Source organism: Cebus imitator, unplaced genomic scaffold, assembly GCF_001604975.1.
Source record: "Cebus imitator isolate Cc_AM_T3 unplaced genomic scaffold, Cebus_imitator-1.0 Scaffold469, whole genome shotgun sequence".
NCBI classification, from domain to species: domain Eukaryota; kingdom Metazoa; phylum Chordata; class Mammalia; order Primates; family Cebidae; genus Cebus; species Cebus imitator.
Window position 1 is genome coordinate 826,895 of NW_016107784.1, and position 14,740 is coordinate 841,634.

Sequence of the window (14,740 nt, forward strand, 5' to 3'; positions counted from 1 at the left end):
GTCAATTCGGCTGTTGAAACTTGTGCATACTTCACGAGTTCTCATGTTGTGTTTTTCAGCTCCATAAATTCACTTATATTCCTCTCTAAGTTGTCTATTCTCGTTAGCATTTCATCAAATCTTTTTTCAAGGTTCTTAGTTTCTTTGCATTGGGTTAGAACATGTTCTTTTATCTCACAGAAGTTTCTTATTACCCACCTTCTGAAACCTGATTCTGTCAATTCATCACACTCGTTCTCCATCCAACCTTGTTCCCTTGCTGGTTAGGAGTTGTGATCTCTTGTAGGAGGAGATGTGTTCTGGTTTCGGGTGTTTTCATCCTTTTTGCACTGGTTTCTTCCCATCTTTATGGATTTATCCACCTGTCATCTTTGAAGTTGTTGACTTTCAGATGGGGTCTCTGAGTGGACATCCAGTTTGTTGATGATGAAGTTATTTCTGTTTCTTAGTTTTCCTTCTAACAGTCTGGCCCCTCTGCTGTAGGACTGCTGAGGTCCACTCCAGGCCCTGCTTCCCTGAGGATCACCTGCAGTGGCTGCAGAACAGTAATGGTTGCTGCCAATTTCTTCTTCTGTTATCTTTGTCCCAGAAGGATACCCACCAAATAGTCTGAGCTCTCCTTTATGAGGTGACTCTTTGGATATACGGGGGTCAGGAAGCTGCCTGAGGAGACAGTCTGTCCTTTATAGGAGCTCCAGTGATGACCTGTGATCTCTGTTGTTCATTTAGAGCTGCTAGGCAGGTACGTTTAAGTCTGCTGCAGCCAAACTCACAACACCCCCTTTTTTTTTACCCAGATGCTCTCTCCCGGGTAGTTAGGGCTTTATTTATGAGTTTCCATTGTGCTGCTGCCTTTTTATCAGGGCTGCCCTGCCCAGTGAGGAGGCAGCCTAGTCACTGTTTGCCTGCAGAGGCTTTGCTGAGCTGCTGTGGGTTCCCCCCAGCTGCCGTGTAAACTTCCCTGCAGTCCTGTTTATATGGGTGTAGTTAGAACTGCCTCGGCAAAGCTGGCCCACCTCTGTAATGGTGGGCTGTCTCTGTCGTGGTGGGTTGCCTTGGCAACAGCGGGCTACCTCTGCAACGGCAGACTACCTCTGTAGTGGTGGAGTGCCTCAGTAATGGTGAACACCCCTCTCCCACAGAGCTGGACCTTCCTGGGTTCAGCTGTGCTTACTGTGAAACTCTCAACCCAGTGTGTTTCCAATTGCTGTTTTTTGGTGGGGGTGGGACCAGCTGAGCCTGATCACCTGGCTCCCTGCCTCAGAGCCTTTTTTTTTAGTTAAACAGTAGACTCTCTCCCAGGTGTTCCGGTTGCCTGTTGAAAATGTGCTGGGATCTGTGTGATTTCCCATGCAGTGACCCACTGCACCAGCTGAAACAGCAGTGCTGAGATTCACGGTGTTTTTTCACCTGGAAATCTCCTGGCCTGGCTCCCTGTTTCAGTCCCATTTTTAATCAGATGAATGGGTGACTCTGCCTTCTCGGAGCTCCAATCACCAGCTAAAAGGTGCCCAGAACCGTTTATTTTGTATGGAGAACCACTGCCGGGGCGCCAGCAAAGCAGCCTGCCGGCCAAACCAGCCGTGCTGGTGACCTGTGGGGCTCCTCCACCTGGGAATCTCCTGGTCTGTGGGCAATAAAAATCCATCTGGAAATGCGATGTCCACCCACCCTCCACTCCCACTTTCACTGGGAGCTGCAATCCTGAGCTGCTCCTAATCAGCCATCTTGGATCCTCCTCTCCCCTCTTATTTTCTTGAGCAGTGGTTTGTAGTTCTCCTTGAAGAGGTCCTTCACATCCCTTGTTAGTTGTATTCCTAGGTATTTTATTCCCTTGGTAGCAATTGTGAATAGGCGTTCTCCCATGATTTGGCTCTCTATTTGTCTGTTATTGGTGTATTGGAATGCTTGTGATTTTTGCAGATTGATTTTGTATCCTGAGTCTTTGCCGAAGTTCCTTATCAACTTAAGGAGATTTTGGGCTGAGATGATGAGGTCTACTAAATATGCAATGATGTCATCTGCAAACAGGGACGATTTGATGTCCTCTCTTCCTATTTCGTTCTCTTGCCTGATGGCCCTAGCCAGCACTTCCAATATTATGTTGAATAAGAGTGGTGAGAGAGGGCATCCTTGTCTTTTGCCAGTTTTCTTTTTCTTTTTTTTTTTTTGAGATGGAGTTTCGCTCTTGTTACCCAGGCTGGAGTGCAATGGCGCGATCTTGGCTCACCGCAACCTCTGCCTCCTGGGTTCAGGCAATTCTCCTGCCTCAGCCTCCTGAGTAGCTGGGACTACAGGCATGCGCCACCATGCCCAGCTAATTTTTTGTAGTTTTAGTAGAGACGGGGTTTCACCATGTTGACCAGGATGGTCTCGATCTCTTGACCTCGTGATCCACCCGCCTCGGCCTCCCAAAGTGCTGGGATTACAGGCTTGAGCCACCGCGCCCGGCCTTGCCAGTTTTCTAAGGGAATGCTTTCAGTTTTTGCCCAGGACTCAGTATGATATTGGCTGTGAGTTTGTCATAAATAGCTCTTATTATTTTGAGATATGATCCATTGGTACCTAGTTTATTGAGAGTTTTTAGCGTAAAGCGCTGTTGAACTTTGTCTAAGGCCTTCTCTGAATCTATTGAGATAATCATGTGGTTTTTGTTTTTGGTTCTCTTCATGTGATGGATTATGTTTATAGATTTGTGTATGTTGAACCAACCTCACATCCCTGGGATGAAGCCTACTTGATCATGGTGGGTGTGATCAAACTTTCTGATGTGCTGTTGGATTCGTTTTGCCAGTATTTTATTTAAGATTCTTGCATCACTGTTCATCACGGATATTGGCCTGAAATTTTCTTTTTTAGTTGTGTCTCTGCCAGGTTTTGGTATCACGATGATGTGGTTCTCATAAAATGAGTTAGGGAGGCTTCCCTCTTTCTGTAGTGTTTGGAATAGTTTCAGAAGGAATGGTACCAGCTCCTCTTTGTACATCTGGTAGAATTCGGCTGTGAACCTGTCTGGTCATGGACTTTTTTTGGTTGATAGGCTGTTAATTGCTGCCTCAATTTCAAACCTTGTTATTGGTCTATTCAGGAATTCAACTTCTTCCTGGTTTAGTCTTGGGAGAGTATAAGTGTCCAGAAATTTATTCATTTCTTCTAGATTTAGTGTTTTATATGCATAGCGTTTGTAGTAATCTCTGATGGTTTGTTTTCTGTGGGATCGGTGGTGATATCCCCTTTATCATTTTTTATTCCATCTATTTGAATCTTCTCTCTTTTCTTTTTTATTAGTCTGGCTAACAGTCTATTTATTTTGTTGATCTTTTTAAAAAACCAGCTCCTGGATTTATTAATTTTTTGAAGGGTTTTTTTGTGTCTCCATCTCCTTCAGTTCTGCTTTGATCTTAGTTATTTCTTGTCTTCTGCTAGCTTTTGAATTTGTTTGATCTTGCTCCTCTAGTTCTTTTAATCATGACATTAGAGTGCCAATTTTATATCTTTCCTTGCTTCTCTGGGGGGCATTTAGTGCTATAAATAGCTCTCTAGACACTGCTTTAAATGTGTCCCAGAGATTCTGGTAAGTTGTGTCTTTTTTTTCATTGGTTTTGAAGAACATCTTTATTTCTGCCTCATTTCATTATTTATCTAGTAGTCATTCAAGAGCAGGTTGTTTAGTTTCCATGTAGTTGTGCAGTTTTGAGTGAGTTTCTTAATTCTGAGTCCTAATTTGATTGCACTGTGAGAGACTGGTTGTTATGATTTCCATTCTTTTGCATTTGCTCAGGACTGTTTTACTTCCAATTATGTGGTCAGTTTTAGAATAAATGTGATGTGGTGCTGAGAAGAATGTATATTCTGTGGATTTGGGGTGGAGAGTTCTGTAGATGTCTATTAGGTCTGCTTGGTCCAGATCTGAGTTCAAGTCCTGGATATCCTTGTTAGTTTTCTGTCTCGTTGATCTGTCTAGTATTGACAGTGGGATGTTAAAATCTTCCAGTATTACTGTGTGGGAGTCTAAGTCTCTTTGTAGGTCATTAAGAACTTGCTTTATGAATCTAGGTGCTCCCGTATTGGGTGCATATATGTTTAGGATAATTAACTCTTCTAGTGGCATTGATCCTTTTACCATTATGTAATACCCTTCTTTGTCTCTTTTGATCTTTGTTGGTTTAAAGACCATTTTGTCAGAGGCTAGGATTGCAACCCTGGTTTTTTTTTTTTTTTAGTCTCCATTTGCTTGGTAAATGTTTCTCCATCACTTTATTTTGAACCTATGTGTGTCTTTGCGAGTGAGGTGGGTTTCCTGAACACAGCACACCAATGGGTCTTGACTTTTTTTTTTTTTTAATCCAATTTGCCATTCTGTGTCTTTTGTCTTTGGTCTTTGAAGCTAGTGACTTTTGGATGGAGTTTCTGAGTAGACATCTTTTCTGTTGATGTTGAAGCTATTTCTTTCTGTTAATTTTCTTTCTAACAGTTAGACCCCTCTGCTGCAGGTCTGCTGGAATTTGCTGGAGGTCCACGCCTGCTTTCCTGGGAATCACCTGCGGGGGCTGCAGGACAGCAAATGTTGCTGCCTGTTTCTTCTTCTGGTAGCTGTGTCCCAAAAAGGGAACCTGCCAGACGTCAGCCAGAGCTCTTCTGTATGACGTGTCTCCCAGTTAGGATACACGGGGTGAGGAGGGGGTCAGGGAGCCGCTTGAGGAGGCAGCCTGTCCCTTAACGGAGCTCAAGCACAGTGCTGGGGGATCCTTGCTCCTTTCAGGGCTGCCATGCAGGGATGTTTAAGTCTGCTGAAGCAGAATTCATAAACGCCCCTTTTCCCAGGTGCTCTGTCCCAGGAAAGTGGGGGCTTTTTAAGTCCCTGATGGACTGCTGTCTTTTTTTTTCTGGGATGCCCTGCCCAGCAAGAAGGGAATCTACTTGATGGTCTGCCTGCAGAGGCCTCCCCCCAGCTGCTGTGTAAACTTCCCAGCAGCTTTGTTTACGCAGGCAATGTTGAAACCGCTTACTGGGCTCTGCCCAGCTGCTGTGTAAACGTCCCAGTGGCTTTGTTTATACAGGCAATGTTGAAACCCCTTAGGGAGCCTCAGTAATGGTGGTCGCCCCTCCTCCCACCAAGCTCTAACTTCTCAGGTTGAGCTCAGACTGTTGTGCTTGTTGTGAGAATTTTAAGTCAGTGGATTTTAGTTTGCCGGTCTCAGTCCCCTTTTTCAGGGGAATGGGTGGTTCTATCTCACTGGCATTCCAGTTGCCCCTTGACTAAAACTGCCACCCAGTTTTGTGCTGGAAACCCAGGTGCTGGCGTTGTAGGCGCCAGATGGAGTCTCCTGGTCTGTGGGTTGTGTAAACCATGGGAAAATTTAGTATCTGAACCAGTGTCCAGAAAAGTCCGGGCTGTTCCCACTGCCTAACCAGTCCCAATGAGATGAACCTGGTAGCTCTATTGGAAATGTGGAGATCACTCATCTTCTGGTGCGCTCTTGCTGGGAACTGCAGACTGGAGCTGTTCCTATTCAGCTGTTTTAGCTTTTTATTGGGGCATGACAATTGTTTCTTTTAAGGCATTGCTAAATTTTTTGTCTAAATGAAAGAAAAGAAACAAATTGAAAATTCCACATTACACACTGAGCTGGTGATCTCAACATGCTCATGGGTTTCTTCTAATGATTGTACTGTTTTGGGGCATTGCTTTCTCAATTTCCTTTTTGTCTTTTTTACCTCATCTCTCGGAATAAATCAAAGGAAACCCCAGTCTTTCAAAAAGACTTCTTCTTTTGAGTTAACTTTCTTATATTGGGAACCTTCTAATCTCACTAGAATATGTAACATTGGTGTTCACTGTCAAGTATTTCTGAATATATTCCTCTATTCACAGGAGTATACTCTGGGGAAAAAATAGAGCAAGTCCTTGCCCTCCTGACCATTGAACAACAAGAGACTAATTATACAATGGGGCTAGAAAAACCCCAAAGTAAACGTGAGTACTTTCTTTCCTTTCAATTTCAAAGATGGAATTACAACTAAATTTAAAAGATATGAATTGATGGTAGTTTTAAAGACTGATGATGATGATGGGGAGGAGGAGGTGGAAGGAAATAAAAGTGATGTTGGTGAAGAGGAAGGACATGCAGTGAAATAACAGAAACTTCTTTATGCAATGTAGATTGGACCAAGAGGGGAGAGAAAATATATAAAAGACAAATGGGAGGAAAAGAAAGAGGGTAACATGAGAAGATTCCTTTAAAGGCAAAAGAGAAAAGGAAGATGTAGGAAACACACGTATGCTTATCGTGTATGAGAGGCTCTGATTGTCCCATTTTATGTCTGTCTTAAGTGACACAGGTGGCTTTGTATTGTGATAACACTAAATAATATTTTTGATAGATATATAGAACAAATGCAGAAATGTATAAATTAAAATTAAATTTTAACTTTATCTCATCACCCTCCCATGGCAGACTTCATTAGGATCACACTTTACAAAGGTCCTAAAACTACCTTTTTAGGTAACAATATTTCTTGGAGATTTCTTGCATCAATATATACTGATTACATGCTTATTTAATTACTATATAGAATGTCATTGTGTGAAGTGACCATAATTTAGAATTTCCACTATTGATGAGACAAATGCAAATATTAGATTCCAGTATGTTTTTTCTATTTTGAAAAGTACTGCCATGAATATCTTTTAACATAAATAAGTTCGATTATTTCTATAGGATAGATACCTATAATTGAAATTATTGTGGCAAATGTAATACCTTTCAAAATGGATAAATGCTGCTAACTTGATCCTTCTAAAAGGCATTCCTAATTTTAGAGTCCAGGCAGCAGCATTTATTTTCTCACCAAGCATGCTGATTTCCCCTCAGCCTTGCCAACGCTGCATGTATTTAATTTACTTGAAAAATCTGATATGTGAAAAGTTATACCACAATCTTTTAGTTTACAGTTCCCTGATTGGGCATATTTTTGTTTGATTAGTATCTATTTATAACTTCAGCAAATTAAAATTTCAGCAAATTTCCTGCTCAAAGTTTTGCTTAGTTTTCTAGTTGATTCTGAAATTCTTTATAGTCTGGATATTAATACTATGACCAGACTTTTCTTTCACATGTTCCTTATCTTTAATATTGTTTGTGTTATATAGAAGTTTTAATTTTTATGTACCCAAATGATCAATTTTAATGGCTTTTGGATTTTGTATCTTACTTATAAAATTCTTTTTATTCCAAAATTACCAAAAACCTTATGTTTTTCTTTCCTATTTATTCAATAAGCTCTAAAATCGATTTATTTGGAGAAAATATTTACGCTTTTTCCAGATCTAAAATATGTTGTTTGCTTTCATTTTTAGATTGCTCCTTGGTAGAATTAGCTTCCCCAGCTTGTCTTTGAGAGGAGGTTAATCTCTATTTTTTTTTAGTCCTAATGGAAGGAGGCATGTATTTCCAGCTGATTCCTTGGGTTGTTGCTATAGTTTGCATCTTACTTCTCGGTTCCTGTTTCATTGCCAGTTGTTTGGGTAAGTTATTAGCCAAAGTAGAACATTTCTTGAATTATTTTTTCCAAACATCTTTTCTGAAGTTGCTCTAAGCCTTTTGCTATCTTGATTTTTCTTAACATAGCTGTCTTCAGAGTCTTGTGTTCAATATTCAGAGCTACATTGTTTACCTTCTGTCTTTTGATGGTGCTACCTTGTGATAGAGAATGACAGAAGGAATTTAAATCATTTTCTGTACATGTAAAAGGTGGTTACTATAGTGAATTTCTGCCCATTTTGGACTGGGATTACAAAGGGACATATCTTATGAGTAAAGAGTAAGCAGCAGAAAACTAACTTTCAGATAGACTGGCTTTGAAAAGAGCAGTGTTGGAAGAGTTGTTCTCTCTCTCTTTTTCTCTTTCTTTTTTTTTTTTTTTTTTTTGAGACGGAGTTTCACTCATGTTACCCAGGCTGGAGTGCAATGGCGTGATCTCGGCTCACCGCAACCTCCGCCTCCTGGGTTCAGGCAATTCTCCTGCCTCAGCCTCCTGAGTAGCTGGGATTACAGGCATGCACCACCACGCCCAGCTAATTTTTTGTATTTTTAGTAGAGACGGGGTTTCACCATGTTGACCAGGATGGTCTCGATCTCTTGACCTCGTGATCCACCCGCCTCGGCCTCCCAAAGTGCTGGGATTACAGGCGTGAGCTACCGCGCCCGGCCTCTTTTTCTCTTTCTTTACCTCTCTCTCTTTCTTTTTTTCCTTTCTTTTGACCTCTTTATTGATATAAAATTGACATATAAAAACCTGCACATATTTAATGTATACATCTCAATTTGGGAGATAAGTATACAGCCTTGAAACCATCACCATCATTAAAACCATTGGAAGACATTCTTTCTGATATCGCAAATAATTATAATTAAAGTAATATGGTATAGGTGCAAGGCAAGTAGACTAGAGGAAAATAAAGGAGAGCTTGGTTACAGATCCTGCATGTATATAAGACTCTTCATATAGAACAAAAGACAGTATCTCACAGTTATGGGAAAAGAACAGTTTTATTTAATTAATGTTGCAGAGCCCATTGATTATTTATATTTAAAAGATGAAGTTGGTCCCCTGCATCATACTATATACAAAAACAAATCTAGAGTGGATTATTGTGCAAAATGTGAAAAGTAAATCAATAAAGATTTAAGAAGATAAATGAAGAATTTCCTCATGACCTTAAGGCAGAGAACAATTTCTTAAACAAGTCACAAAATGCACTAGAAAATAAACATTGGCGAATTATACTACATTAAAATGAGTTACTGTACAACAAAACATATTACTAACAGTGAAAATAAGCCATAGGAGAAGATACTTGTAATGTATATTATTAGTAAATAATTCACATGCAGATTATATAAAATTTTTTTCAAACCAATAGGAAAAATATTTACAATAAAAACAGTGGGCAAAGTCTTAAATAGGTACTAAAAAAAGAGAAAATGAAATGTCTAATAAACACACAAAAGTGCCAGGCTCATTAATTATCAGGGAAATGCAAATGCAACTCACAATAAGATACCTTTGCACACATAACAGGATGGCAACAATTAAAAAGTCCGGCACTACCAAATATTGATGATGCTGTGGAGCAAATGGACCTCTAATGAATTGCTTCTGGTGGAGTTTAAGTATTACAACCAATTTGGAAAAGTTGGCCACTATCTTAGTTTACAATATTCATACCCTATTGCCTGAGGCTCCACTCCTACATATATGACCTACAGAAATGCATGCTTATGTGCTCCACGATGCATGGCCAAAAATGCTCAGAAGAGCATAATTCACAGTAGCCAAACACTGGAAACAATGCAAACATCTAATAGGAGTAGAATAGATAAATATATTTCATTTCATGAAGACAGTAGTTCACTTACGGCAATGAAAATAGATGAATTATAGCCGGCAGGTAACAAAATAGATAAATTTCAGAAACAATGCTAAACAAAAGGCAGAATCAGAATGTATACCGTATGATTGCCATTCAAAAACAGGCAGATGTGATCTATAGGGGACATGTTAGTAAGTGATAAAATTGTGAAGCAGAGCACAGTGGTTACCTTTAAAGGAGAGGGAGTGAGTTGCATTTGAGATGCAAAGGCTACCTGGGGTTTTGGCAGTATTCTGTTTCTTGAGCTGAGCTTAGTTTTCTTGAGGTTAGTTGTTACCTGGAGTGTTCACCTTACAATAATTTGCTAAACTATTTTCCACTTTTTTACATTTGTTTATATTTCAAGGTGAAAGTATTTTAGAAATGCATAAGGCTCATACAACCCAGTGCTCACCAAAAGCCTCTACTCAACACACATTTTGATAGAAAAACATGCTTACAAGCATGTGCACATAAAAGTTTGCAAAACTCCTATAAAGCACAAAATAGACAATATAATAATAAAAATATTAATTTTCAACAATTACTTTCAACCAATTCACCCGGAGCTGAAGCAAACAAGCTGCATAGAAAGAAAAGAGAATATGAGGGCCTTAACTATTAGGATATGAGAAAGGTTAGGGAGGTCAGCCCCTATTTCCCTCATTAGTGCTTATATAGAAAAAGGAAACTAACTTGCTTTTATCCTTGACAGTGACTCATCACAACTTTTCACGCTGTAAGAGAAGCACAGGAGTGAACAAGTTAGAGCACCATGCAAAGCTCACTTGCATCAAAGAGAAATCAGAACTGAAAAGTGCTGAAGGTAGAGAGCATAAGAGAATTTCTCTTTTAATTTCCATTTTCATTGAAATTCATAATTTGACTTAAGGAATGTCAATAGTGAACCAGGAAGGATTAAAATAGCATAAGACGAGAATCTGGCATAGGAGTACCTAACAATACATTAAGATAGAATTATTTCTCATTACTGTAATCAGTTAATAACTGGAGAATATGGCTTAACAGATCGATGGGTTCTTTTTGACATCCAAAATGTAACAAATTGAATTTTTCCTTGATTCAGATATATCATAAAGACAGGTTCCTCCTAGAATATATAGCTTTGCGGACATGTCTTTATTTCTTTTATTATTGTAGAATTTGTCATCTCATTTGGGAGAATGGAAGAGTGCTTGAGTTTTAGTAGGTTCTTTACCCCCTTTAGGTAAAATATCCTGCAAAAGCTTTGTCATGGAAACACTTTGAATATGAAAGTCAACGGATGTAGGAACATTGAATAATATTTATGCTTTATAAGATAATGTTTTATAATTTTCTTATAGTCATTACGTGGTTTCCAATACTTATGTTTAGAAGATATTTAGGAATGCAATTTTTAGGATCTTTTGGCAGGACAGAATAATTTTGGTAATCTTGATATTATTCTCACAAATATAAATTGAGTATTAGGTAGTGGAATAGTTACGCAATCTGTTACAGATGAAATGCTCTTTCGTTACCAATTTCCATTTTAATTTTCACCTGAGGGAGCACCTGGAACTGTTGTCCTGTTGGCTGGAGAGCCTTCCAGTCCAGCTGCTATTTTCCTCTTACTGACAACAAGACGTGGGCTGAGAGTGAAAGGAACTGTTCAGGGATGAGTGCCCATCTGATGACCATCAGCACGGAAGCTGAGCAGGTGTGTTGGGAGGATCACATCAGTTTCTCTGCTGGTTTGAATCTCTTTGTGGAAAAAGAGGAATTTCTCTGCTTGCAATGCCTCTGTCTGTTTTCATCTGCTCCATCTGCCTGGAAAGCCCTTTCTTCCTCTTCAATTTTTTGTCTTATGGCCAACTTCTTTTGGCCTTTCTATATTAGATTCATATGTTATCTGCTCCGGAAAGCTACCCTAACTACCTTCTGCATTCTACCCCTCCCTTTTCTAAGTAGGCAGTACTTCTGTGGGACTTTGTGCACAATGAGATCATGGCATTTACTCCACTCCACTACAACTGTGTTTACTGCTCCATCTCTTTCGGTGACTCCTCCTACGTGGAGAGCTGGGACCATGCTCTACGCACCTTTGCATTTCCAACGTCCTGTGCAGTGTGAAGCACACTGGATAGGTCTTGATAAGTGTTTGGTTAGTAGGTGAATAAATGAATGGCTAATCAGGACTGAACTAGCTTCTTAGGATAAAGTATAGGAAAAATAGTTCAAATATATGGATCTAACAATAAGTAATGAAATATTAGGGTAAATTCTTTAAAGGCTGAAATTTATTTCCTCATATAATATGTTTCCGCTTATGTACCATGACTCAGATCCTAACTTTTTCTTGATGAATAGTTCCTCAAGGAGTTTGTCTCCATAGCTTTACAATCCATAGGTTCAGTGATTCTGAATAAAGTGGAATTTAATGAAATATGCACACCATTAAAGAAGGTGATATTAAAAACAAAACCTCCTTAAAATTCTAATCCTATTAAGCATTGTGCTAAAAGGGTTGTAAGTATGACCTCACTTAATCTTCATAGTAACTCTGTGAAGTATTTGGAGTTGTCCCTTCTGAAGATGAAAGCACTGGGGATTTGGTGAGACTGAAGCACTAAAATTACAAGCAGGATTTGAAAACAGATCTACCTGATGCCAGAGCTTTTGTGCTTAACCAGTAAACTAGTTGACATCTTTCCTCTTTTTCCAACATAATAGCCATCACCAGACTCATGCAAATATATTAAAATTTCTGTTTTTTATGCAGAACTTTACTATTCAATTTTTGGATAGACGGTTTTCCTATTTCCTTGGACTTAGAAATGAGAACGCTGAAGGACAGTGGCGCTGGGTGGACCAGATGCCATTTAACCCACGCATAGTGTGAGTAAATCGAGTGGGTCTAAGGGGATTTATGAGCAAAGGTTAGAAGATGGTAGCAAGAAACATCCATTTTGAAGTGGAATACATTGATATAAAAATGTCAGGAGAGAGCACTGTAGATTGAGTCATCTCCATATGCTATGTCCCAGTTCCAGAATGGTTCTGTGATTTCCATGAAATTATCAGTATTCTTATTTATACAATGTCAATAATGAAAGAATGAATAGCGTGGAAGTGATATAAAAATTGTTTTAGGTGTGACATTTAAATAAACAATATAAGCAATAAAGATTGTCTTTGAATTAGAATTAAAACCTTCTCAGTTTTTTTTTTCTTGAAGCCAATATTGTTTAGTAAAAATATAATGCAAAACCACATGTGCAATTTAAAATTTTTTGGTAGCCATATTGAGAAAGTAAAAAGAAGCAAGTGAAATGTATTTTATTAATGTATTAATGATGTATGTAACCCAGTATATCCAAATCTTACCATTTCAACATGTGATCAATATAAAATTATTACTGAGATGTTTGACATTCTTCATTGGTACTAACTCTTCAAAATACAGTGTGTACTTAAGACTTAAAGCACATTTCAATTCAGAGAAGCAACATTTCAAGTGCTCAGTAGCTACAAGTGTCTAGTGACTATAGTATTAGTGCAGGTCTAAACTGTTCACTAGGGACATTTCTCTGACTTGTCTCCTAATATATCTATATCTAATCTACATCTATAATCTACATTATCTATATATACCTATATATCTCTATGTATGTTGTTTTTCTTTCAGATTCTGGCATGAGAACGAACCCAACAACAATCAGGGAGAAAACTGTGTTGTTCTTGTTTATAACCAAGATAAATGGGCCTGGAATGATGTTCCTTGTAACTTTGAAGCAAGTAGGATTTGTAAAATACCTGGAATGACCCTCAACTAGAAACCCACAAAGTGCTGCTTGTGATGGAGAGAGAAAAGAACCAATTAGAACAGGACAGAATGTACATGCAGCATTGGAACACAGAAAACATGCTGGGTTATAGAGCATTTTTAGTCATGATGGTCTTTTTAATTTTGTTTGATTGATTCAAGATTGTGTGTGTGTGTGTGTGTGTGTGTGTGTGTGTGTGTAGATAATGTGGTTTTTGTATGGTGTTTGATAGAAGGAATAAACTTTCTTTGCTTTCTTAGGAGTATTTCAAGGTGTTTACTCTTCAATTGGTGTGCACTGAATGCATATTTAGAAGAATGGCTTGAATAATGCAGTCTCCTTGTCGTTTCCCCCCGCTCAGATTCTTAGCTCTTAAAATTCAAAGGTGGGATATTCTAACTGGTAGTGGTGCATCAGTTTTAACACAAATATTACAGGTACTTTAAAGACTTTTAAACCACATTTTTTAATGCTTCATTTTCAGACTTTTTAATACCGGTCATTACGTTTGCATTCTATAAGCAAAATTTTTCCAGAACAGTGTGGAATAGTTCTGAATTATGATATTGTACAGATAGATAAAAGTCCAAATGCCTTTTAAAAAGTTTACTTCTTACTCCACCCAACATGTCTTTGCAAAGCAGGAATTCTTTGTAAGACACCTTAAACAAAGTCCTTCAATTCTATAGCAGAGGAAATAAAATCCCTTGGAAGCCAAAGGGTTCACCTTCACATTGCTATTTCATGACAGACCCAGCTGTGTTTCATTAGAGATAAAATGTATTCCCTTTGGTATCACAGGAAGTTACTGGGAATGACTTGGCCTCATTACTTAGCTAACGACTGGATACAATTTCTTAATTATTTGAAGTAACAGTGTATTCAGGTTTGCATTTTTAATTTGAATAGAAAATCATGTTTTCAACCAATTTATTCAAATTTTTAATGTTTCTTTAGAGCTGTATAACTATAGTTTAAACTAGCAAGGAAGTCATTGTTCTGACAGCCAGAAATTATGCTTTTCTGATGCATGTAGTATTAATTGTGAAGGGCAGTCACATCCAACTTTAATAAAATATGGCAGTCTTTCTTAAAATTCTCAATTTGTTAATTTTTCCTGGATCTAAGCTGGAAAATTCCAAGGAATGGATTTTTAACCTAACTTTCCTACTACTACTTTTAAAAATAGTATTTATTTTGTAAATTAGTTGTTGATTTTTTGGGTTTGAAATGTTGGTGTTTGATTATGTGTGGTGGTGTGTGTGTGTGTGTGTGTGTGTGTGTAGCTGTGTTCAAAGCTGATACTTTTAGCTGAAATGGTGCTGAATAACTTTGATTGTGTTTGCCATATTCACTAAATTACCTAGCATGAACCTACAGAACTTGCTGAAGTAACTTTATGTAAATGCTAATGGGCTTTGTATAGTTAATATTATCCATTTTTAGTTTGTAAAAAACTATGTATAGGTAGCGATTCAGTTGTCAATAAAATGTGATCTCCTTGTGATTTTATTCA

General features: G+C 38.4%; 1 protein-coding gene across 2 annotated transcripts; it reads left to right on the plus strand.

Annotated features, from left to right (window-relative positions):
* The first annotated feature begins 4,967 nt into the window (after positions 1-4,967).
* CLEC4D (C-type lectin domain family 4 member D) lies at positions 4,968-14,740 on the plus strand. 2 transcript variants are annotated; one of them, XM_017512315.2, is made up of 6 exons: positions 5,027-5,977; positions 7,430-7,528; positions 10,131-10,241; positions 10,966-11,117; positions 12,180-12,295; positions 13,086-14,740. In XM_017512315.2, exons 1-6 carry the CDS (start codon positions 5,950-5,952, stop codon positions 13,231-13,233), a joined length of 654 nt encoding a protein of 217 aa, XP_017367804.1. In that variant the 5' UTR covers positions 5,027-5,949; the 3' UTR covers positions 13,234-14,740. The 2 variants fall into 2 exon arrangements, with proteins under 2 accessions (XP_037588678.1, XP_017367804.1); XM_037732750.1 differs by lacking the exon at positions 13,086-14,740 and having other exon boundaries at positions 4,968-5,977; positions 10,966-13,079.

What these genes read in the sequence shown, in the direction of transcription:
- CLEC4D (XM_037732750.1), top strand. Translation starts at nt 5,950, where the DNA reads ATGGGGCTAGAAAAACCCCAAAGTAAAC. An exon ending in AGAAAAACCCCAAAGTAAAC is followed by an intron (nt 5,978 to 7,429) that starts GTGAGTACTTTC and finishes ATTTTTTTTTAG; the next exon opens with TCCTAATGGAAGGAGGCATG. An exon ending in AGAACTGAAAAGTGCTGAAG is followed by an intron (nt 10,242 to 10,965) that starts GTAGAGAGCATA and finishes TTTTCACCTGAG; the next exon opens with GGAGCACCTGGAACTGTTGT.